Source organism: Leuresthes tenuis, unplaced genomic scaffold, assembly GCF_036924035.1.
Source record: "Leuresthes tenuis unplaced genomic scaffold, fLeuTen1.0.hap1 SCAF_13, whole genome shotgun sequence".
Classification (NCBI taxonomy): domain Eukaryota; kingdom Metazoa; phylum Chordata; class Actinopteri; order Atheriniformes; family Atherinopsidae; genus Leuresthes; species Leuresthes tenuis.
Window position 1 is genome coordinate 30,879,345 of NW_027325367.1, and position 23,803 is coordinate 30,903,147.

General features: G+C 41.6%; 1 protein-coding gene across 1 annotated transcript in view; it reads right to left on the minus strand.

Annotated features, from left to right (window-relative positions):
• mdn1 (midasin AAA ATPase 1) overlaps nucleotides 1–23,803 on the minus strand; it is a 73,305-nt gene that overhangs the window by 16,050 nt on the left and 33,452 nt on the right. Inside the window, exons 48-81 of the mRNA XM_072362738.1 lie at nucleotides 22,934–23,133; nucleotides 20,673–20,896; nucleotides 20,309–20,422; nucleotides 19,530–19,659; nucleotides 19,299–19,405; nucleotides 19,081–19,214; nucleotides 18,567–18,733; nucleotides 18,268–18,388; nucleotides 17,894–18,107; nucleotides 15,854–16,094; nucleotides 15,640–15,763; nucleotides 14,913–15,077; nucleotides 14,602–14,816; nucleotides 14,132–14,519; nucleotides 12,008–12,120; nucleotides 10,847–11,519; nucleotides 10,565–10,720; nucleotides 9,788–10,073; nucleotides 9,455–9,693; nucleotides 8,850–8,945; nucleotides 8,565–8,659; nucleotides 8,303–8,427; nucleotides 6,021–6,173; nucleotides 5,434–5,543; nucleotides 5,237–5,310; nucleotides 4,967–5,150; nucleotides 4,724–4,865; nucleotides 3,806–3,952; nucleotides 3,592–3,718; nucleotides 3,113–3,218; nucleotides 2,855–2,970; nucleotides 1,206–1,613; nucleotides 902–1,128; nucleotides 672–809 (exon numbers count right to left, since the gene is read on the minus strand). Of these exons, the coding sequence (XP_072218839.1) occupies nucleotides 672–809; nucleotides 902–1,128; nucleotides 1,206–1,613; nucleotides 2,855–2,970; nucleotides 3,113–3,218; nucleotides 3,592–3,718; nucleotides 3,806–3,952; nucleotides 4,724–4,865; nucleotides 4,967–5,150; nucleotides 5,237–5,310; nucleotides 5,434–5,543; nucleotides 6,021–6,173; nucleotides 8,303–8,427; nucleotides 8,565–8,659; nucleotides 8,850–8,945; nucleotides 9,455–9,693; nucleotides 9,788–10,073; nucleotides 10,565–10,720; nucleotides 10,847–11,519; nucleotides 12,008–12,120; nucleotides 14,132–14,519; nucleotides 14,602–14,816; nucleotides 14,913–15,077; nucleotides 15,640–15,763; nucleotides 15,854–16,094; nucleotides 17,894–18,107; nucleotides 18,268–18,388; nucleotides 18,567–18,733; nucleotides 19,081–19,214; nucleotides 19,299–19,405; nucleotides 19,530–19,659; nucleotides 20,309–20,422; nucleotides 20,673–20,896; nucleotides 22,934–23,133 (6,259 nt within the window). The remainder of the gene's footprint in view (nucleotides 1–671; nucleotides 810–901; nucleotides 1,129–1,205; nucleotides 1,614–2,854; nucleotides 2,971–3,112; nucleotides 3,219–3,591; nucleotides 3,719–3,805; nucleotides 3,953–4,723; nucleotides 4,866–4,966; nucleotides 5,151–5,236; nucleotides 5,311–5,433; nucleotides 5,544–6,020; nucleotides 6,174–8,302; nucleotides 8,428–8,564; nucleotides 8,660–8,849; nucleotides 8,946–9,454; nucleotides 9,694–9,787; nucleotides 10,074–10,564; nucleotides 10,721–10,846; nucleotides 11,520–12,007; nucleotides 12,121–14,131; nucleotides 14,520–14,601; nucleotides 14,817–14,912; nucleotides 15,078–15,639; nucleotides 15,764–15,853; nucleotides 16,095–17,893; nucleotides 18,108–18,267; nucleotides 18,389–18,566; nucleotides 18,734–19,080; nucleotides 19,215–19,298; nucleotides 19,406–19,529; nucleotides 19,660–20,308; nucleotides 20,423–20,672; nucleotides 20,897–22,933; nucleotides 23,134–23,803) is intronic.

The window sequence follows — 23,803 nt, forward strand, 5'->3', positions numbered from 1 at the left end:
GGTAATGGCCTACTTTCTTATAAACAACCATTAAAAACAGTCGTGTGCTCAAAAGTGAATTGTTCCAGGTAACTTTGGACCAGTCTTCCTGAGAACTGCTTACAGTCAGTCGTATTGTCAGGATATCTAGTTTAAATATCTCTCCAGTAGTTATTTCACAGCATCTGAAATCTGATAGAACCACATCAAAAGCTTGTAGTCAGTATGTGCCACATATTTACTTGGAAAGCATTACCGTGCTGAATAAGTCAAAGACTTTGCTTCGACAGGTCTGGTTTCTCCAGATTGGCAGCCGAACACGCTTCCTCATGAGCTACAGCCAACCCTAATCTACTGTATTGCACTAACGTATTGAAAACCCTGGCAGGGTTACTTATGCCGAGGTCTTTTAAATTGTATATCTTGTAAGGTGGAAGCAGAGTAAGCCGTTGCTGGCTTAAGATGATAAAGTCTGAATGAAAACCAAGGTTTCAGACAGTTCACCTTTTCATAGCCAGAGCTTCTATGAATGTGTAGGCCAAAGGCTGCTGCTACTTTGATGCAGCTAATAAGCAGCATATCAGTGTCCAACTGGAATGAGCCAATGTTAGAGCAGGGTTTCAGACTTTGAGCAATTTTCAATACACTGGTATGGCCGAGATTACTGCTGGCTTTAATCGCATTATTCTAACCTCTCTTCACATCTTCAGCTTGATCGCTTTGCTGCTCTCTCTCACTTCTCTTCACAAGCGTCTGGACAGCACAAAGCACGGTGTTTATGTTTGTCTCCAGGTCAGCAGAGAACTGTGTACAGAATGGATACTGGTGATCTGTAAAGAAATGAAAGAGGTCAAATGTTGTCGGTCAGCAAGTCATATTTGAGGAATTAATGGCTATTGGTACGTCTTATTAGCACATTTACCTGTGTGTTGGTGTCCCAGAAAGAGCAGCTGGGTCTTCCAGGCGGTGAACTCTGTGATGCAAGCCTCCACCTGTCCTCGAATATATTCAAGGCTCTCGGTTATGGCTGGCTGACTGTCCACACTGCCCACACACATGGCCGGGGTGAAGAGCTGCTCCACGCTGAGCATTTGAGCCGCCACAGCTCCTAGCTGTTCAAAGGCCAAACTGCATGTGGCAAAATTGCTCCTGTGGAAAAAAAAACAGTGTTGTTGCAACCATCTTTAGCTTGTGTTACTGCTTGTGTTTAAGTGTTTAAGTTTTACCATGTGTAGAGAATCCTCTCAGAGGCCTGCTGTGCCACAGAGCTCAGGTCCATCTTCAGGCCCTGGGTCTGCTTCAGCATTTCAGAGACATGCTGATGCAGTTTGGTCCATGCAGCATCTCCCCTCCTCATCAAGCAGCCAGGGGGTTGATGCTGGGCCGCCAGGGGGGATGGGCACTTCAGAGTGTGCTGCCTGCAGCTGCTTGTCTGCTCCTGCTGCTGGGGATCTTCAGGACAGCACTGTAGCAACCACGACAACTGTTGTAAAAGTCTGGCACACTGGGCAGCCAGTGCCTGTCCTCTGCAGATCCAGTCCCAGAGAGACTCCTGGGGCGGAAGAGCGCAGCCTGGGTCTTCACTGTGGGTCTGAAGGTGGACCTTAATACTCTGGACATTGTTTGTTAGCCTCCTAAGTAAGATTGGACAAGAAAAGACTATGGGAAATATTAAAGTAACAAACCAGCCATGCTGTCATGTTATGTCGTGCTCTCACACAATCAGCTTTTGAAAGGAATACAAGACATATGTGAGCAATAATACCGAACAAGTCGTATATCCTTTGACAGTGAGGAATGATTGATGCAAGGACTAATGCTGCATCCGTTGTGCCTCAGGAGTGTGTGGTCAGAACTACAAAGCTTTTTATTTCTCAGCTTTTTCCCTTCGCAAAGTGAAAAAAAAAAAAAACAGAAGGTGCCTGACTTCAGGTCTACTTTGATGCTTTCCTACAAGGATGATTTGGTTCCTGTGAAACAGTAACAATGTGTCCAGTATTATCATACTATAAATAAAAATAAATGACATATATAGCCAAAGAGTTCATTTAACATATCTTACGAAATGTTTAACCTTGTTTTCCTGTTTTAAACATCCTAAAATAATGCTCCTGTGAGGGTCGTCAATATATATATTTACAGTATATGTCAGCTAATAGATGAAATATGGTGCATTTTTCAAAGAAATAGACTTTTAGACCCTCTTGTAACACAGTCCTGAATTAATGATGAGGATTTGTAGACTCAACCACAAAATTTAAACATGAGACACTCCTGAAGTGTTAAACAGCATCGCAATATAAGACACTGATTAAGTGTTACAGCAGCTTGTCTGTCAAATTAGTCTGCACTGAGACTGAAAGGACATTGAAATTAAATACATCCAACCACGTTGTAAAGGAAGAGCTGCCATGCACTACATTTAATACATTTTACTGTCAAAAACAGTTAATATTGTTTGAAAAAGGTGCTGGAAATGGACAACATTCAATAACCAGACAGGAAGGGATGGGATCCTCGGTTGAATGTGGACAGAAACCAAAGTAAACCCACACTGGTACAAGAAGAACATTCAAAGTCTAAACAGAAAAGTCCCTGCCAAGATTAGAAGCTGCTTGCTGAGACGCTAACCACTGCAACAATGTGTCGCCCATGCTAAAAATTCACAGGGTCAGTGTCTAAACTTTGCCTTTGGTAGATGGAACTCTACTCATTTCATGAACATAAACGACACCTGAAATTAGATGGTCGAGTGCGAGTCCAGCTGGATTTTTCTTAGAACTGTGCTTGTGCTTCATTTTTCCATTACCTCTTGGTATTTCCTGTTAGGTCAAAGACAAAAAGACATGGTGCACATGTGTCTTGTCAGATTTACCTGAGGGAGACCCACTGCTCAGTGAGCTTGGCTAGTTGATCTTTCTGTCTGAGGAGTAGCTTAAAAAGGTGAGAGGAGAAACCTCTGCAGCGATCTATGTTCCCGACACCCAGCTCCTAAAACCATACAGAAACACATTTCTCACTGCAGTAGGAACCATTCATAGTAAGCAATGGCTTTCATTAATTCCAGTGTTTGGATAAAGAGTACCGGGTGAAGTAGTAACGCTTTTATACCACCAGGCCAGCAGTGTCTTACTTTAGTGGCATGTAGCAGAGCAGTCTGCAGGGCTGTTCTCCTGGCCCATGAACGATAGAAGTACTTCTGACATCCATCCCATGCTGTCAATATTTCTGTAAACAACCTACAACAACAAGAATGCAGATAATAGCCTCTCAGTGAAAACAGGTATATCTACACAGGACAAAAAAAACTGTTTCACAGAAATCTTATTTGAAGTTAAAGACAGATTAAATGCTACTGACACTGGTCCCTGAAAATGCCACCTGTGGCAACAATGCAATGGTTGTCAACTATCATACTCGTTTCAAGGATAAGGCAATAAAGGTATATTTCTATGATTAGTATTTTATTGCTTCCCCTTGGTTCCTTTTGCTTCTTTTGTATTGCTTATCCTCATAAAAAAGTCAAACAGGTGTTTTTATGTAAAAATGACATTTAGCAGAAGTTGATGAGAATAAACGCTAGTTAGTCGGTTCTGAATAAGTTCTGTTTACATGCTCTCAGCTTGCTCCTGGTTCTTCACAGCAGACAGAGCGATGGTCAGATCCAGTGGCTGCAGACAGAGGGTTTGCTTTGGGTCTGATGTTCTGTTCCAAGTTAGGCCTTTACGATATGATAGACCTTGATGGAAAAAAGATGTGCAAAGAATAAAATGTATGATAAGCAACACATGTGCTTGGATAATGTAAAACAGGGAGGGAAACTCACCGATATCGGCGAGCATCTTGAACAGGTCAGACAGAGCTCTCTGTTTCTGCTGAAGGATGTGCTTGACCTCGGTCTTCTGCTTGTCTTTATCGGCTGTTGTGTTGATGGTGAGGCTCTGCAGGTCACGCAGGTTGCGGATAACCTCACCTGAGAGAAAGTACCAGAAACTGAATTAATGACATGTGAATTAAAAGTGAGCAAAGAGTCAAGCAACTTCGTGGTATAATACTAAAACTTCATAAACTAACAAAAGAAACTTGGCTAACTTTGAATTCATGTTATTTTTGGCTGATATGAGAATAAAATAAGCAAGTGGATTGCTAAATCTATTTGTATATTCAGTTGGGGCCAGTCCTAGTTAACAAAAGGTTGGAGCTTTGCTGGGTAGAAATACATGCGAGAGAATGAGTGTGTGCAAGCTCACGAGGCTGTTCTGGCAAGGAGACACAGACAGCATTAACATCATATGGGTATGAAAGGCAACCCCTAACCCTCAGGATACAGTCCATAAGACATTTAATACCACTTCACACTTTGTTGAACAAGCACACATAATTATCCGATTTTAGTTTTTTTGGCTTTCTCTGCCTTTTTTCGTTGATTAAAAAGTATCCAGCTGCTATGAAAAGACATTTGAAGAACATAGAATGACCTACTATAATTGATGGGACAATGATTCTGAACCATAACGGGATGGGTCATTGGCCTCAACAACCTTCAGAATTTGATGCGACAACATTAAGCTTAGCAGCCTGACACAGTCAGTACAATCTGAAAACAACTACACCGTAATTCATGCATTTCAACATAGAAGACAGCCTTTCAACAACAGTTACCGGTCACGGTTTTAAAGATCATGTCAATCTGCCCAACAGACTGTAACATTAATGTTAACGTTAACACAAATGGCCAATTTACTTGTGAAGTAGTCAAGATCTTCAGCCAGTTGAGGCACCGGGTTTTTCTTTAGCAGCTGGATGCACATCTTTTTCATCTTCCTGGAGAGAGCAGGCAGACGTGCCTGTAAAGTAGAAGCTTCACTTCCTTCTGGACACTCAATCTGAAAAACATACCAAGTATCTCATGAGAAAAGACGAAAGTAGGGTCTTCATTGTACACAATGGTGTAAAATAGAGAGGACTGTGGTTATGGGACCTGTACCTGGAGATCTCTGCCCTTTCCAGGCAGGTTGGTCTTCAGTAGCCGGTGGACTCGATGGATGGGAGTTTCTTCAGGGTTAAGGTCTTCACTGTCCAAGCTTGTGCTGCTTCCTTGTTCCACAAGAGCGGGAACACTTGGACTATTCAGAGCCTCCTCAAATTTCTTGACAAACTTAAAGAGAGTGCTGACAGAAAAGTGAAGAAAGGAATAAGTTGGCAGCACCAACCATCAACAATGCTTAGATGCCAAGATCCTGGTTAAATCACATACCGATGCGTCTTCTCCACTGATTGTTTGACAGACCAGAAACTGACATCATTCCACTTGGAGATCTTACAGAAGTCCTAAGAACAAGAGTTTTCAGGCCAGTGGACCATGGTAATGTAAATGCCATGTGCAGTAATTCTGACATGTATGAAGAAAGTCAAAAGTTACAGCTACGTCAAGGGAAAAAAGTTGATTAAAACCTTGAGCTCCTTCTCAATGGGCTGCCTGAGCTGAGTGATTTTGGCTTGAATACACTCAGATAATTGACTGTAGTATTTGTGAAGATTCCACAGAAGACTGGACAAAGAATCTGTAAAATAAGGCAAGAGTTAATAATGGTGCAGACAAACAGAGATATTATCTTATTAGGACCTTAAACTGAGGGTAAAATGTATTTTCATTGATTCAGTTTAACTGAAAGAGTCAGTGGTGCATGAGACAGTCACTTGTCTGACATGTGAGCATTTAGATGGTACAGAACCTTTGGCATCTGTTACTGTTTACTTAATAATTACTGACAGAAATTGTTCTTGCATTGAGGAACAACATGCTTGTTAGGCGACTGATATCTGAAACCCACTGTTGTATTGTTTTTACATTCTTAAGACATACAGAATGCATAATATGTAGGTTGGGTTTAAGAGGAGGATCAGAAACAGGGCTATGGGTTTGATTGGCCTTCTCTCAAAATGTAGTCATGCTACAACAAGAAATAGCGTTTGATGGTCAGCATGTAGATGAGGAGCATGATTTCTGTAAGTCACAGCGCAGGGCAGTGACAGCTGACCTTGTCCAGGCTGTTTTGGGACCAGCAAGAGGTTGCAGTGGAAGCTGAGCAGCATGCTTAGGCGGGTTTGGAACTCGCCCAGTGTAGAGCCCTCCACAAAGGCTTGGAGAGTAGAGGACACCAAAGACAGAGAGAGGTGCTCCACCTCCTCACCTGCAGAAGACAATGAAAGAAAAACACATTTCAAACTCTCCCGTTGTTTCATGCCTGTGAAGAGTCGAATATCAGTTTCCTTTATTCTCAAACAGATCATTTCCAAAATCTCAGAATTTGGTCAGAAGTGTATATTTCAAGGGCTATTTGAGGAGGTTTTATTAAACATTTAGCTCAGATTTGGCATGGTCAGTACTGTACAGCAAAACTAAACTTGTTTCCTTCAGCACATCCGAGTTTATGTGTAGAGTATTTATAGAACTTATAAAAATGTTTTGTTGTGATTCAAATGGCATAAAACAGCATGTTAAAAAATATCGCTCATTTTTAAGTTTCTGAGAATGAGAAGCAACACACAAGTTAGAATATTTCAGGAATTATTTACACTATATGGAGCTGGAGGTCGGGGTATCTAACAATGGAAACATGTACAGGGCAGCAAGTCTAACATTAAAGAGGTTTAAGGTGCTTTTAATGAGTTTTCTTTTTGCATAAATTGTTCCATGTTATAGGCTACTGAACCATTCCATTAAAACAGCCCTAACATAAGTGATTTGGATAATGAAATCATATTAAATCATGCTAAACCAGACGGCGGTGATTATCAAAATATTATTATTAAATCAAACAATTTTAGAACAAACGATTGTTATGAATGAGGTCTGAATCTGAGAGAGACCCCATTACCCATCTCACATGCACTACTACCAGTTGAACTGCGGCAAAATGGAAAGAGGAAAAATGCAGAATAAATTCCAATTTGACGGATATTCTGTGGATATTTTTGGTCTGAAAACCTTAGCAGCTGATTTTTTTCCACTATCATGCAGGCATGACCAGTTCTATTTTCTTTTGAACTCTATGCACTGTCTGAGAAAATAAAAGTGTGGCATTCAACCCAGGATATGTGGTGTTTTAACAAGAAGTCAGCTCTGCAGTGCTGGAGTTCCCATAAAAGCAACTTAGAATCCACGCTCTCACATCAAGAAAGGACACCTGACAGATCCCTTATAGTTTGCATATTCTGTGAGATGAAACTTTATTAAGCATCTTCTATACTAAACTCTAAATCATTTTACGTGCCTGTAGAAGCAGCAAAGCCTATGTTACATAGTAAGTTAGAAAAGTGAGTTAAGACAAAACGGATTCTCTCTGGAGCTCAATGAACTTGACATCCCGGTAAGAGGCCCTTCTCCCCAAAGCTAACTAACTCTCTCCTCTTCTCGCTTCTCTGGTGGAATCACTGGTGGAGCCCAGGCTAGTTACTGAGTTTTGAAGAGAACTACACTTGAATTAGGAGAATTGCACCTCTGTGACTAAAGGACACACAATCTGCGTGTTTAGGGCTTTTGAAAAAGTCTGCTGTTGATGTGTTCTCCTGACAAAAATTAATGAATAAAATCAACTATGTACCAGATATGAACATATGCCTTTTATATACTTCTATAGCTTTTGAGGCTTCACCCCATTTGCTCTCAGATTTAACAGAAAGACTGGATTTATCCAGCCTGCTCTTGGTCCGACACAGTCATATTCTTCTGTTTAGCCTAAAGCAACACGTTTCACTTGATGGTAAAATCTTAATTTAACTGCTGGTGAAATGGGCACATGCTAAGCGTACGATATATGCAGGAATACAATAAGTCAGTCCTGTGTGCAAAAAAATATCAAGGTTACACAAAAACAAACTGTATGCCATCATTCAGTTAATATGTCGGGTTTTCTCTGGCTGTCATGCTTGTGCATCAGAGTCCATTGTTCATGACATGATAATAAGTGAGAATAAGGTGAAGTTAAAGCAAACTGCGGCAGTCTCATTGCAGCAAACAGTTGGATCGCCGATAAGAACTGCTCTTCCCCATCAACAGATTAAGCACTGCAGCTAGTTTCCACAGACAGTGAAAAGTTGTGGACAGGGGCCGGCGTTCCAGTCATGAGTTTGGTCTTAAAGTAGCAGGGAGGTGACCGGGGAGCGGACAAATAGATGCTCAATCTAAAGTGGCTGCATCTGTTCAGAAAGATTTTTTACACATGCTAAGCCATATAAAAAAAGAAATTCATTTTTCAAACTGACTGCATGATCAACAAGCGTTTCAACAAGCTCACACTTGGATATATTTTGCACGTACCAGTGTTGGCTTCAGTCCTCTGTTCTTCTAGATATCGCTCTACCAGCTGGTAGATGGGGAACCAGTGTTTGGTGGATTTTTCAGAGTGCCGCTTCATTGCATTGTCCAAACTGTTCGACCAACAACTACCACACAAAATTGACAGGATACATTTATGTTATAAGTCACAAATCCATTCAGTAACTTAGTCACGAAAAAAGGGCAAACTAAGGACTGGTTAGTTCTATCTAAATAGTAACAGAAAAGTCCCACTTAGTCTTACTTCAGCTCCAGTTTGCGCCACTGGATAATGAGCTGTGTGACCGCTTCCAGTTCCTTCCGCAGGGAGACAGAGCGGCTGGCGTTATTCTCCCAGTCCTAATGAGGGCAACCAAAACCAATAGTGACACCCGCAAACACAAACCTAAAATCTCTGTAATGACATCTTACATCTGACTGCAGAGGTTTGGAAAATAAATCTGTCATTTTTGAGAGCGGGTAACTAAACCAACAGCGTGTGCAAATCTGACCATGTATGACAAATGAGTATATCGCCAGCAGGCCTCACCTGTGCTTTACTGAGCAGGATTTCCAGACCATTCAGGAACTTTGCCAGTGGGCTGGCCAGGCTGAAAGTTATGATCCTCTCCAATACCACAGTAAGCTGGAAACATCACACATTCTTACGCTTTACAGTAGAAAATGAGTGTGAAAAGGTTTCTGAGAAATGCTGCGATACATAATCAAAGATTACTCGTGTCCAACTTTGCAGTGTTTTAGCTGTTTAGGCTAATTTGGCTTCGAGCCCACCAAGTCTACCTTCTCCAAATGAAAAAAAAAGAATAGATCTTGTTATACAAGTGATGAGCAATTGTCATATTAGCAAATAACCTTTTTTAGCATGAAATGTGAAAAACCTTGAATGACAGTTTGTGAGGTTCCATCTTAATAAAAATAGATAACCAGAATATATTTTTAAGCAGTTACTTCAAGCCTCAGTACTAAACTGAAACATACTGCATGTTTCCACTGATAACTACACTGTATGGACTGTTATGATAGGTGACTTGGATCAAGGTTTAGGGATCTTTAAACATGTTAAAAATTGATACATCTTATCACGGTGATACAAAAATCCAGCCTCAAAATTCCTTTGTGTTCTGGCTAACTGACCTGTATGAGAGCAGGGTGCTCAGGCCAGTCCTCGAGTCTCTGTTTCACGGCTTTATTTAGCTGTTCCAAAACAGGGAGACAGAGGCAGGCCTCGCTCATGTTGGGATGCTGATAGAAGTCGTATGGTCCCTCTGTGGTGACAGCCAGCTCATCAACACCGCCTGTGCCACGCACTGTGTTCTGCAGGAGCATAGACAGCAACAGCCCACTGCCTGTCAGCCGCTTGTCCAACTCTGAATCTGAGGAACAAACACAGATTTAGGATTCCACTTCATTCGTCTTTGGCACTAAAACTAAATGGTTTAAAACAAGTGACAGCAGTCAGTTACTAACCAATCAGATGATAGAAACGTGACATCATAGGGGATACGATCTGGTAGGAGGAGACCAGAGCTTTGATATGTTCTGTACTATGATTGGCTGGTGCTGTGCTCTGGTACCACAGTGACTTGGCATATCCCTGGCACATGCGCTGATGCACTTGGACAACTATGTTGATAGCAGCCAAAGACAGAGACCCCATTTCAGGAGCCTCCTGCTGGTTTTTGTCTTCATCTTGCTCCAGTTCGGTGTCTGCTGACTCTTCCAAAGTTGTCTGGGACATTATGTCTGCAAAGTCCTGGAGGAAGTGCGAACATACAGTCGATATGAGGACATGCATTCAATCCAAAGTGGATTTTTATGACATTGGCGACCTTATCTCTCTAGACAGCATCAGTTAAATACATGAAATATGAAGTTCACAATCTTTCGGGGGATATGGGGCTCACATGAATTAGACAGTCAGCTTAAAATCCATTTAATGTACATGAGAAGACAATTCCAACCTTCTTGCCTCATCAGTTAAACAGGTGCATTTGTGCGTAAGAGTGGCGTTTGTATTTAGAGATTGTTACTGTGAAACCATAAAATGGATAAAAACAAATTACAAGTGAAACAGACCATCCTTGGGCCACAAAAATACTCCAAAAATAAAAAGAAGGAAGCTATAGAAAAGGCCTGGTCAAGTATCAGAAAGGAGGAAACACAGACAAGGCAAGTATTACATTTTTGGTCCCGGTAAACAGCCAAGTAGGGGTAGCTTGCACTATAAAAACACTGTGTGTATACCTTGTTGAACAGAGGGAACTGCGTCCTGAAGTCCCTCTCTTCTTGCTCATCCTCGGTCAGTCCTGAGCCGTGCAATCGGCTGCGGTACAGACTGGTGTCCATTTGCTCTTGCTCCCTCTTCCGTCTCTCCTGTTCGTCCCACTCATTCGCCACAGCCTGAGCAGGATTGCAATAGAGACAGAGCAAAAACAGTATATATTTTCAAGTTTTAAACACTCGGAAAAGAAAACCAATGCAAACTATTAATACCGTACATCATTGCATACAGAGTAAAGCTCTGACCTGACAGATGTGTCTGAATAGGTTGTATGCCTCTTGACCAAACTCTCCTGTGGACAGAGTGTGGCACTGTACATACAGCAGAGCATTCAATAACAGAGTGGAGGACTGTGGGATCACATGATCAGGATCTTGCTGGGGAAGAAGCTTCACCAGGCTGTTCAGTACACCCATGCAATCCCTGGAGCACAGAAAATCTGCCCGAGCAAGATCGGACGGCAGGCTGGGGGACATAGAGGGGAAAGCCAGGAGGCAGGACACCAACTTGGGCAGACCTGGTACAGGAGTGAGAGAGGTGGCCACCTGGGAGGCCACCAGCCTCATGCCATGCCGGAGCTGGAGGATGCCAGTCCTAACTGGGTTGACCACATCAGGGTAAAGTGAGTAATCCTCTAGCAGTTTCTGGCAGAAGCGCTGCTGGGAGTTCTGCCACACAGCCTCCTCTTTCAGGAGGGCATGTGCTGCTGACCTGGATTTTACAGAGGAGGAGCCCTGCAAGGCCTTCAGCAGTTGGGACAGCAGGCCCTCAGTAGTCGACACCTGGCCAATACTGCCGAGATAATGCTGGAGTTCCTGGAAGAGTCTGCCATACTGAGGTTCATCAGGGCGATAGGCCTGCTTCCTGGAGAGCTCAGCTATTTGTTCCTTCACCTGCCTCATGCGGATCCATAGATACCTACAAGCAGAAATAAGGCACCACGGTTAGGAAGTCAGATCATTAGGTTGGTCAATCAGTATAGTAGGTCTGGTCTTTGGAGCTTAATATAGCACTGCATTAACATTAGGTATGATTCTGTCATGGAAATCACTGCTTGGCCTCAGAAACACTTTCAGGAAGAATTCACAGAATTCACCCACAAATGGTGGCTACAGATCTATCACGCAAAGAAGAAGCCATATTCGAACATAAGCCAGAAACCCTGCTGTCTTCTCTGAGCCAAAACTCAAATGAACTGAGGCAAAAAGGAAAGCTTTTCAGACCAATCAAAATGTGAAAGACTTGTTTTTCAAGGAGGCCTTCAGTGTTTCAGGAAGACAATGCATCTATTACAAAATTTACATTTTTCTATATTCTATAGTGATAAAATGCTCATTTCAAGTTGCACCATGGCACACATTTTTGGCTGGAACCGAAAGCACTTTTTTTTTGTTGACCAGTCTGACCTGATTCGAGGATGCTGGAAGCCATCAGTGGTGCTACTCTCCTCCAGCTCTGCTCCAGTCATGAGCTGAGAGGACAAGCTCCGTCCTCTCCATTCCTCCTGCAGCAGATCCAGCTGCAACAGACCAGGGAAAGTTTCTTTGACTTGACCGAAAATAAACTTTCTGACTGCACTATAAAATATGAGATCTCTGAAATGTCATGAAAGAAACTGGGTCAGTAAACTTTGTATTAATCTGTATAATCTTTTTTTGGGCCTCTCTCGTGTTCGCCATGAGGTCAGCTCTCACATCCTGAACTCTTCTTCTGTCTGTGTGTGCTGTGATGCTTTTAATTTGGTCTTATCCCCTTAACATGGTGTTGATTTTTCAACACGTCTTTTTAATGATTATTTTCTTTCCACTTCAGATCAACTCTGTCCTGTTAAAACAAGGCTAGCTCGTGTTTTAAAGTCACCCCCTTGGGTAAATGACTGCATTCTTGTAGGAAAGTTGAGCGCTCATTGAGAAAAACTGGCTCACATGTTCATTTGCTTAAAGGACCTTTTAGTATCTTTAACAACATAGTTAGAGATTCGAGAGCTGCATTTTTCTCAAACCTGGTGTCAGTTGTGAAAAATGTCTTGCTTTTTTTTCTTGAAAAAGTCACAAATGTGAGAAGAAATATTTCTTCCTCAGCTTCTTCAATGTCTGTTCCCAGCCCAGCTCGGCCTAATTTTAGTTCCTTTTTGTGAGCTGGTCTGATCAGTTGGCTCAATGAAAGCATGATTCTGTTCTTTTGATTTCTCACCTGCATCCCTGTTCAAAGATGTCTCTCAGTACATTGGTCCCTGTGTGAACTCTTATAATGAACTCTTCCCTGTTGTCTGTCCCAGTCAAGGTTTCTTTTAAGAATGCTGCCATCCACCCACTCTTAAAAAAGCTTGATCCCTCTCTTTTTAGAAGCTACAGACCCATTTTAAAATGACCATTTATTGTTAAGATTTTAGAAAAGGTTGTGGCTAAGCAGCATACAGCTCTTTTAGAAAAGGACAGCAATCATTTTTAGTCCGGTTTTCACAGTGCTCATTCCTCTGTTCCTCTGAAACAGTCCTTCTTAGAGTCTCCAATGACATCCTGATGCAGGAGAATGTTCTGTGTTACCGATGTTGGACTTGACCTCTGCCTTTGATACAGTTGACCACCACATCATGCACGATAGGCTGAAATAGTGGGTCGGTATATCAGGACCTGCTTTGAAAGAGTTTTCCTCATATCTGTCTGGACGATCTCTGTCTGTGATGCTGCTAAATTCAGGTCTTCTTCCTCATCCCTGACATATGGCGTGCCACAAGGGTCTGTTTTGGGGCCTTTATTGTTTCTTTTATATCTGCTCCCTCATCAGCACATCTTAAATTCAATTATTTTATCACTGCAATGCAGGTGATATTCAGTTATATATTTCTTTTAAGCCCTTTGATGTTTTTCCAGGTACAGATCTTGCTCAGGTGCTTAGATTATGTCAGAAGTTTGATGGCTAACAATTTTCTTCAACTTAATGAAGAGAAAACTGATAGATTTTTATCTAAGATAATGGAGATTCTCAGCCCCTCGCCTCATTTGTTAGACCCTCAGTTAGGAACCTCAGGGTAACTCTTGATCCAGCATTGACTTCGGATGCTGATGTTAAATCACTCGTTCGCTCTTGTTTTTATCATTTAAAAAATACTGCCAAGCTAAGTCCCATTGTGTCGTGCTCTGAGATGGATCGTACATGCTTTTATTTCATCGAGTCTGGATTATTGTAAATCTACATTCACTTGTCTGAGTAAAAAAATAAAAAAATCACCGGAAAGTCTTCAGGTTGTACAGCTGCGATGCTTCTGACAACATTTTCCAAGTATTCTCATGTCACTCCGTTGCCAACTGTGCTGGCTTCCTGTCCACTACAGTTCATTTAAAAATTTGGGTTGTGCAGCACACTGTTGACAACTAAAGGGGAATTCCTTTGGAATGCATCTCTTTTAAAAAGCAGCTGAAATCTCATCTTTTTAAACTCCCTTTTTGCTTTTGATCTGATTTCTATGTTTTACAGTGTTCATATTGTACTAAATTATACATCAGAGATCGTTTTGCCAAACAACTGACCTCCTGCTGAGCATACTTGAGTTTGTAGGCCCTCTTCACAGCTGGGTCAAAGATGGTTTGTGGTATCCACACTTTGATCTGCAGTAGGCCCATGTTGACCCAGAACATTCCAGCGCGAGCCAGGGAGTTGGATCCTTGGACTTTGCTCTGAACGTATTGCTGCAGGCAGGTGGTGCAGGCCCTTATCAGGCCATCAGGGAGTAGGTTTGGAGGTAATAAGTCTCTGAAGATTGTCTGGATCTCCTGAGCAGCAATGAGTGGGTCAGCATCCTCCACAAGGCTCTCACAGCTCTCCATGTAGCCCTCTTGCAGGTTGGGAGGAAGGAGGTCTGCCATACTCTGAAGCTGCAGACGCAGGACCGCACCTTGAAGCCTGAGGTCTGTACCCCTGAGGACACACGAGTTATTAAAAAAAACAGAATATAAAATAAAAACAATCAAAATGAAGAACATTTAATCTGTTGCTGTACTTGAATTCAGCTAGTGCAGGGATGGCCATATTGTTCCACAACACAGCAGAAAGATCTTGCAGCTGCTGGATCCTTTCCTTCCACTCCCCAAGGCAAACATGGGAGCGTGAGAGAAGGGCTGCTCCTGATGGGTCCCATCGACCACCAGTCACACTATTGCTCAGCACTCCCAGTATGCAATGAGACCACAGCGCTTTACTCAGTAAGGCTGGACCCTGAAAACCACATTCCTCACCATTAAGATTTATCAAGAAAGCCGAATATTAATAAGTTAGCTCGTCAATGGAGTTGGATGTATCAACAAACAGTACCGTGTTATCTGCTCCGGGCTGAAGCTTTGGACCTGGCTGGGTCTCTGGAATAAGAGGGTCCCATTTCAGCCAGTGGTCAGGGTCTGAGGTCACGCTACAGGTCCAAAGGGCAGCCAGAGCTTCTGACAGCAGCTCACTCCACACTAACGGCAACTCCTCAGCCACCTGAGAGGAACCAAAAACAACACTGTGATTGGCTGGAACGTTGAAAAACTATTTAATTTGTCATTCCAATTCTTGTGCTGCATTTATATATTTAATACCTTGGACTTCTCAATCAAGTAGAATATCTAAACTTTTTTCAGAGGCAATATTAGGTCAGACAACCCAGCTGATGTTTCCTGGTCCTCTAGACTAACACTGACACTGACAGAACCACACAGATATGATGCAATAATGTAAAATGTTGAATCTACAATGTTAAATAGATTTTTTAAAGATCATTGATTCATTAAAAGTTATAAAAGTAATATCTGGCGAATTGACATATTCATTTTGAAATTTAAAATGCCAGATTCAATAAGAACCCCGCTTCACTCAAAAGTGCACTGTGAAGTCTTTGTGACCTGCAGGCTTCAGGTTCCCCAGATGCTGTTTGAGTACTTGCAATAAAACCAGTTGTGAAGTCAATAACCCTGCAGGTGATATAAGATGAGTACAGAGAATCCTTCTACCATATTTTATGAACCCAAGGATTGTGAGGAAATCCAGCCCTCAGGCCACTAACCCTGTCACTGTTGAGCAGGAACCACAGAGACTGGAGCTGTCCAACATTCACCGGTGTGGACTGAAGGCAGTAACGAAGATGTCTGGAGAGTTCCCGACGTAAGCTATCCTCAGCTTCCTGGTCACTAAGGAATACACAAGAAGTTTTCTATGATCCAACATAATCAAGATTGGACCTATTTTTTGTTTAATCTTGGGAAAAAGCAGAATCTTACCCAGGAGAAAGAGAAAGACGCAAAAGGTCTGTGCTAAGTCGCAGCTGGTTGAGTACAGCAAGCTCCTCCATCAGAGGCCAGAGCTGAGCCCTACAGCTAAGCTGAAGCAGCTCCTCTCTGGCCATGTGGACTCTTCCGGCTGGTTCTTCCCCCTCAGGTAGGGAACGGTTTTCCAAGAGTCCTTTGGAGGTCATGTGAATATGCTGCTGTTCCACATTCGACACCAACTTCTCCAACACCCCTTATAGGAAGATGTAGCATGCTTTTATACAGGTTTGTACTGTAATATCACACTAGGAATGTCTTAGAGTAGAAAGAAGCTGAGTGATATGATTCCCTACAGACAACTTATGCTATTCAGTTATGGTACCTGAATGTTTCAGCAAAATTCTTTCCTTAAAGACTTTCCTTAAAAGAGTTCAACAAATATTATGATGACAGGAATGGCAAAGTTGGGCCTATGATGCCCCGCTTTAAAAAAAACAATACAATTAACAAGATCATTAAGAATGTTATTCAGACATAAAAGACATGAGAAAAACAACCAAGCAACAACACCTACAAGTAGGGCTGTTACTTTGGCAGCCACAGCATATACAGAGGGGCATGACTTGCTAACCCTACATTATAAACTCAATTTGACGTAAATATACACTGCCCATCCAAAAAAAAGTCCCACTCTAATATTTCGTTGGACCGCCTTTCGCTCTGATTACAGCAGCATTCGCTGTGGAATTGTTTCCATAAACTTCTACAATGTCACATCATTTATTTCCATCCACAGTTGCACTCATTTTTTGCCAAGATCTTATTGTGATGATGGGAGAGTCGGACCGCTGAGCAAAGTCTTCTCCAGCACATCACAAAGATTCTCAATGCAGTTAAGGTGTGGACTCTGTGGTGGCCAACCCATGTGTGAAAATGTTGTCTCATGCTTCCTGAACCACTCTTTCACAATCTGAGCCTTGGCATTGTCATCTTGAGATTTGCCCATTCCATCAGGGAAGAATAAAATCCACTGATGGAATAACGTCATTCGGTATATTCTGACCTCATTCTTTGGGCACATAACATTGCTGAACGTAGGCCTGAACTGCAGTAACCCCAGATCATAGCACTGTACTAGGCGTGATGGGAGCATCGCTTCATCCGCCTCTCTTCTTACCCTGATGCGCCCAGCACTCTGGAACAGGGTAAATCTGGACTCATCAGACCACATGACCTTCTTCCATTGCTCCAGAGTCCAATCTTTATGCTCCCCAGCAAACTGAAGCCTTTTTCCCCAGATTAGCCCAACAGTGTTTTTCTTAAGGCTATTTAGTCCAAATCCCTTGAGTTCCGTTTGCATTGTGCGTGTGGAAATGCTCTTACTTTCACTATTAAACATAGCTGCGAGTTCTACAGTTGTTTCTTACGATTCGATTTCACCAAAATGTTTAAAGTGCCGGCCACATTGCTTCCTCGAAGATGATGGTTCCCCACTATCCGTCCAGTGTTCAGTTTCAGAGTTTCAGTATCTTCTTGACCCTTCTGACACAGATTAACATCTTTTGTATTCCGACATGGTTGTTTAACAAATGAGAAGCTACTCACTTCATCAGTCAGGGTTAAATAACTTGTTGCCAGCTGAAACATAACCATCCACGCAGTAATCATCCATTTACCCATTTACTTATTTACTTAGTTAAATCCAGGTGGAGACTTTTTTTGGGACAGGCAGTGTATATACGCTGTCATAAACACCTTTGATTCACATCTGACATAAACAACAAAATAAAGAGGCAGACTGCAACACAACAACAGTTAGATAATGCAGGTATGACACATTTGTAACTGACATCAATTTAAAATGATGGCTTCAAAGCAAGAATGTCTAATTTCGCCTCCCTGCTGCCTCTCTCATTGTCTTTTTTCTTGCCTCTCGCACAAGCATCTCTCGTTGGAGGCATTAATATGCAAGGAAAGACATTAAGAAGAGGAATGGAGGATGTACTAATTAAGAATTAAGGTAAGGGGAGCGTCACAGGGAAGAGAACTCACCAGATTTCTGTGGATCCAGCTGATTGTTTGCCAATACGACAAGACCCCATGCTTCTAAGAGACTTTCTTTAATGTCAAGCTCAAGTCCAGCCCCCTGAAGTTGGACGAGTTCCTGCCTCCAAGGACCCATGGAGCTGTCCAGAATCACATTGCTCACATCGAGAGCTTTACTCAGGAGCCTGAGCCGGGAAGCACATTCAGCCACAGATGCCAGCTGGTGAGGAGAATGAACGTGGTTTTATCTCAGATAGGTTGTGTGATGGATGTTTTCTTTGTTTTTTTCTTTATCTAAACTGGCTTTTCTTCCTTTGTTTGAACAAAAACAATGTGATGATGAAGAAACATTTTCAAAGATGAGGTGAGTGTCTCCACACCTTGAAAGGCAGTGCTTTCCCCAGGGTTTTCTGGATGCCCTTTAGAGCAGTGGTCACAGACACTGGTGTTGACACAACTGTCTGAATGGCTGCTGAGACTGCCTGCAACTCTTGGTGACCTCTTTAATAAAAAGCAGTGATAACATGGATCAGCAAACATACAAGTGAAGTATATCAATTACAAAGATTTGAGAGCAGCAGCCACAACTAGTGGCATATTAAATGTATAACATATATAAATACATACAGATACAACAAATTATAAACCAGCTTTAAGGGAAAGTGAAAAAAGGATTTACTCAAATGTGGTACTAGAGTCTCCCAGCAGCAGTTGAGGAAGGCGAATAATGAGGTGTTTCTGCACCCACTGCCAGTGCAGAGACAGCACAGAGATTCCCTGAGAGTCAGCTGGTAACATGCTGCATACGGTCCAGAAACGGTCAAGCCACTGAAGCAGCTGCCGGATCTAATCAGCCAAACACATGAAAGGTATAGAGCCTTCTCAGTGAGTGTACAATCCGCTCTGGGCTGCATCTGCTTTGAGATAATCTGAAGAATCATGGTTGGGTTTGTACTTTATCTGCTACAATTCATTTCTATTTGTTGTTTGATTTAGATTTTTATTGTTTATTTCTCATTTAAAAGAAACAAGCAGAGCTGTTAATGATATCAATAGAGTAGGAGCAGAAGTAGCACAATGCAAGTACAAGAAGTAGCACAATGCAACACTGAGAGCAGTAGTAAAGATGTGATGAATATAAATACATGTACAATATCTGTTTAAAGAACATTTTTCACTTAAAAAGTTCTGACCTCAAACATGATGTGATCTGAAATGTGCGGCTGTCCGTTCTGCACAGCCTGCAGGATAAACGAGTCCCACAGGTCAAAGAAGGTCCGCAGGTGCATCAACACTGGATGAGGCAGATGACCTATATCTACAGTCCCTGTAAGGGGAGAATAATTCCATTTTTCACTGTAGCTTTACAATCATGCTAATGCATAGAATTCATTTCCTAAAATGTGTTTACCTTTACTGAAGGCTGTTGCCATCCTCAAGGCACAATTCTGAGTCCACAGGTTAACGGCACAGTTGGAGATAACAGACCTTTCCTCTCTGTCCATCATTAGAACAATCCTTCCACATAAATAAATGCTCATCACTCTACACATTTCACCAGTGATTCTTAGACCATTTAACTTCATACCTTCTGCTCATGCACTCATGAGGGAATACTGCATGCAAGATTAAGTCCCCCTACCTGTTGGCAACAGCATTCAAAGCCTCCAGAAACTCCACGTATCTTTCCTCATCCTCAAAGTTGCACTTGTTGGCCAAGATATCAAGGTATTGCTTGTTCCAGCGCATATCCACCAGAATCCTGTATTCATCTGGTAATATAAGATTTATCAAGATATAATCATTCGTGATAGAAAAAGAAAGCATTTTAGTGTCTGATATACAACAGATGCGTTTGTTTTGCTGGGGAAAAATATATTAGCTTATACTTGTTTTTGATTACATGAGCTGATTGCTGTCCTGACCGGCTGCATAAATACAAACACCCAACTTCTTTTTACATTTGAAAGTAAACTTTTTACTACCATTGCATTCTCTTTTTTGCTCCATTTCTTTTCGATACACAGATATATCAGCCTAAACTTGGTGATATTCAGCTTGTCCTCTGCACCTGGCCCACTTGTAAATGGGATAATAAAAGATGGCAGTGGCAGATGTTCAACTCGTCTGTCCTGGTTGGCCGTTTTGCTTTGCACTGAAATCAACGAGATTCATCTACAATGCCACGCATGCACTGAAACGTTGATAAGGGTTTAACGAGCTAAACATTATACATTTGTGATTTTATTTTCAGAACTCCTATTTCTGTGATCTGAGAGCGATCTCACAGCTTCTCTTCTTAGACTGCAACATTATCTAAACCAGTGAAACATTGTAATCAAAGTTATCAGCTTCATAATCTTAACAGGAGAACAAGAATAAATTAATGATAGTAGAAGAAGAAAATCATGGAAATTTTACCGATGCTGTGAGGCTGGAGGAGCCCTGCAAGTGACTTGCCCCTACTTGCAAGTTTGCTACTAAACACAGCCTTTAGAGCCTGGTTTCCTGCCTCAAGCTGGACCAGCACTGGATCTGAAAAGGTTAAACAAGCAAACTTATCACATTATTTTGGGAGCTTTAGTACGTCCGTGGCACAGTCCTGATTAAAAAGAATACCATTTAATTACAACAGTGTAGTACATAAAACTTCATTCACTGTAGAACCCCTTCTTCTATTTGAAAAAAAAAAAATCTAAGTCATAAGAAATAAATATACTGTATCGTGGGAGCAAAAAAACTCTTATGTAATGCTGTAGGTGTTCATGTGCAGACAATAACAAACCAGGGGCATGTTTGTACGTCTTCCCCAAGTGTGAGAGCCAGCTGCTGCGAAGGATCCAGTCTCCATGAGAGGCTCTCTCAGTGACCAACCTCACTGCGGTGGGGATAAGCCTCCGAGCATCTCCTTCCCCCAGATCCATCACTCCCTCAGAAACAAACAGGCCTTCTTGGACACCACTGCTCTGAAAGGCCTGCTGCAGGTCGCTCAGACTCAGTGGACGATTCCTGCACACATACAGATACAGTAATTACCAATTTATTACTTAAACGTGACATTAAGGCTCTGGGCAGGTGGACAAACATGAAACCCTGTCACCGTGTTCGGGGATGCCATGGTCAGACAGCGTGACATGCAGTGAGCATTATACATTTGCAACTGGTTTCAAAGTAACAACCAAAGCTCAGATCAGAATTATCTGACCAACAATCTTTATATCTACCCAAAGCATGACATCAACCCTCTCAGGTCAGACAGCACTTCTTCTTGCATGCATTAGACTTTCAACAACCATGAAGTGAACTTCACACATGGACCTCCCTGTTGTCAGCTGCACAGAGCAGCAATCATTGTTACACTAACCTCTGCTCTCTGAGGACATAAAAGCCCTGTGAATATACTTTATGAGGGCAATGTTCCAGCAGCAGTTTGCAAAAAACTGTTAACATGATCCAACTACTTTTTTTCTGGACTGTTCCATCAACGTTAGCCCATTAAACTCAGAAATCACAACATCATTACGAAAGAAGAGATGAGAACTCAGGACAGGGCATTGGACCGAAGAGAAGTTTCTGCTGGTTTTCTTAGCTAGGAAATAGTTTTTGAATTGACTATGTATGTATGAATTGGACTAATTTTGAATTTTATTTAATTGGATTTGATTATGATTACAATGACTTGGACTCTAATTGACTGGAGTTGAACTGTATCTTTGAAGGGCCTTGAGAAAACATTTGTTGTGATTTGGCACTATATAAAAAAACTGAATTGAATAAGTATTTAGGAAATATCTGTATCATGATCTGTGATCCTGGTTATTTGATCAGTTAGTATGATAACTGAAAATGTCTGCTATGTAATCCAGTAGTGTTGTCACGATACCAATATTTTGGTATCGATACCAACATGTATTTCGATACGTTTTGATACTTTTCGATATTTTTCCAAATAAAAAGAACACAAAAAATGTCATTATTGACTTTATTTTAATAGAAAATCTTAGAACTATAACAATGCATCAGTATATAAAATAAAACAGTGTTTCCACCCTTGGCCAGACATGTTTTGTAACACCGTTTGCACAGTGATGCTTCGTGTTAATGGCTTCACCGTGCTCATTTGTTTTAAAGCCCAACTAATTCCATATAGCACTTTGCGCACTTTGTGCACCTGGTCAACGTTGCAGCAGCTGCCATTCTCTCCCTGCTCCTGCCACTCTTTCTCTTCTTTATGTCGCTGGACTCCTGCTCTGTTTGCTGCTCGCTCGCCTGCTTACTCTGGCTTGCTCGCCTTGGCTCAAAATACAATGCGGTGACGTCACACAGCGATCTCATCCAAGCGCAGTATAGTACCGTTTTAAATGCCTAAGTACCCCAGTGCCAATTTATACCGAACAAGCCTATAATCCAGCCAGCATGCTTTGCAGTGTGCATGTCACACCTAGAGAGGCATGTTAGAGATGGTTGGGTGTATGGTATTGGGAGATGAGGCTTGATTCTCTATGTTCTAATACATTAGAGCTGCTTTGTACTGAATATATAAATACTTTAAGGTGTTTTGGGTGTAATTTGTGTCAGCGGTAGCATTAAACTAGATCACACAATCTTAAAAGCACAAGAGAGGTGCACCAGAAACAGGCAGCTCTGGACAGTTGAGAGAGGTGCCGAGGTATTTTATCTCTGTGGTTGTTGAACCAAAGCATGTCAGGAATCTGTGAAACGGAGAGCTTATTACAGCAGGTTTCTTTAAGCATCGAGTAAGTACTTCCAGGATAAAGCCACGTTTCAACTAACATTTTAGATGTTTTCAGTATTTTCCCTTTACCAGTGAATGCTTTGAGTACCTGTGTGTAAAGAGACTGATAGTTTACAGTTAAGATGAATTTCAACTCCTTTAAGATGCGTCCATTTTAGATGTTTTCAGCATGAATCTTTTTTTAATTTTTCTTATAGCCTCTTCTAGGATAAAGTAACAAGAGTAGGAATGTATTTTACTTTTTTACTTTCAACATTACACTCATTTGACGTCAATATTAGCATATTTACCGTTTCCCCTGCAGGCTGAGGGCGTTCATGCAAAACAAGAGGACTTGTCCATCTCGGAGGACAGAGGAGAAGCAGGAATCCTCCGTAGAAAACAGGGCTGAAGGAAAGGCATCAGGCCAAACTCCAGCACATAGCAGCCCACTGCCCCAGCCCTCTGTGTCCAGTATGGCCAAGCGCTGCTCAATAATCTGCTGGGCTTGCTAGGAGAGAAAGAATGCAGTCATCTTTAGTCATCCTTCAGCTAGCATGAACTGGTTGGAGGAAAAGTCTAAATGCGTAGCATCAAGACGAAGGCAAATTTCATGAAATGTCAAGTTTATTGTTTTTGTTTTTCTTTAAAAAAAAAAAGGAACATTTTTGGCCAAATATATGAAAAGTTTAAGACTTTAATGATAGTAAAAGCATAAATATATGAATATCAGGTCTATTAAGGAATTTAATTATTCTAAAATCACAATGGCATGACACTGAGCAATAGCAATAAAATATGAAATTTCTATACTTTTCTAATTTGTTAAGAATATTTCCAAATGAAAGATATTAAATGCAAATATACTCCACATAGATGTATCAGATATATCTTTTTAATACAAGATAAGCCTGCCAGGAAGAAGATATTTTGGGTAACATTATTGTGATGTGTTGTTTACAGAGAGACAAAGGTACTTTTTAATTTCTCATAGTCATTCATCCGGCTGGGCCCTTGTTCCAGAAGAAGTGTTGTCCGAATGTTGGTCAACACGTTCAGTGTCTCAGAAATTAGATGAAGAACAACACTGATGCCAGGTTCAGATACAGTCTCTGTAACAAGCTAATAGCAATGATCCACAGGCAAGGCACACTAGAGATTAGGAGGGATGCTCTCTGGAG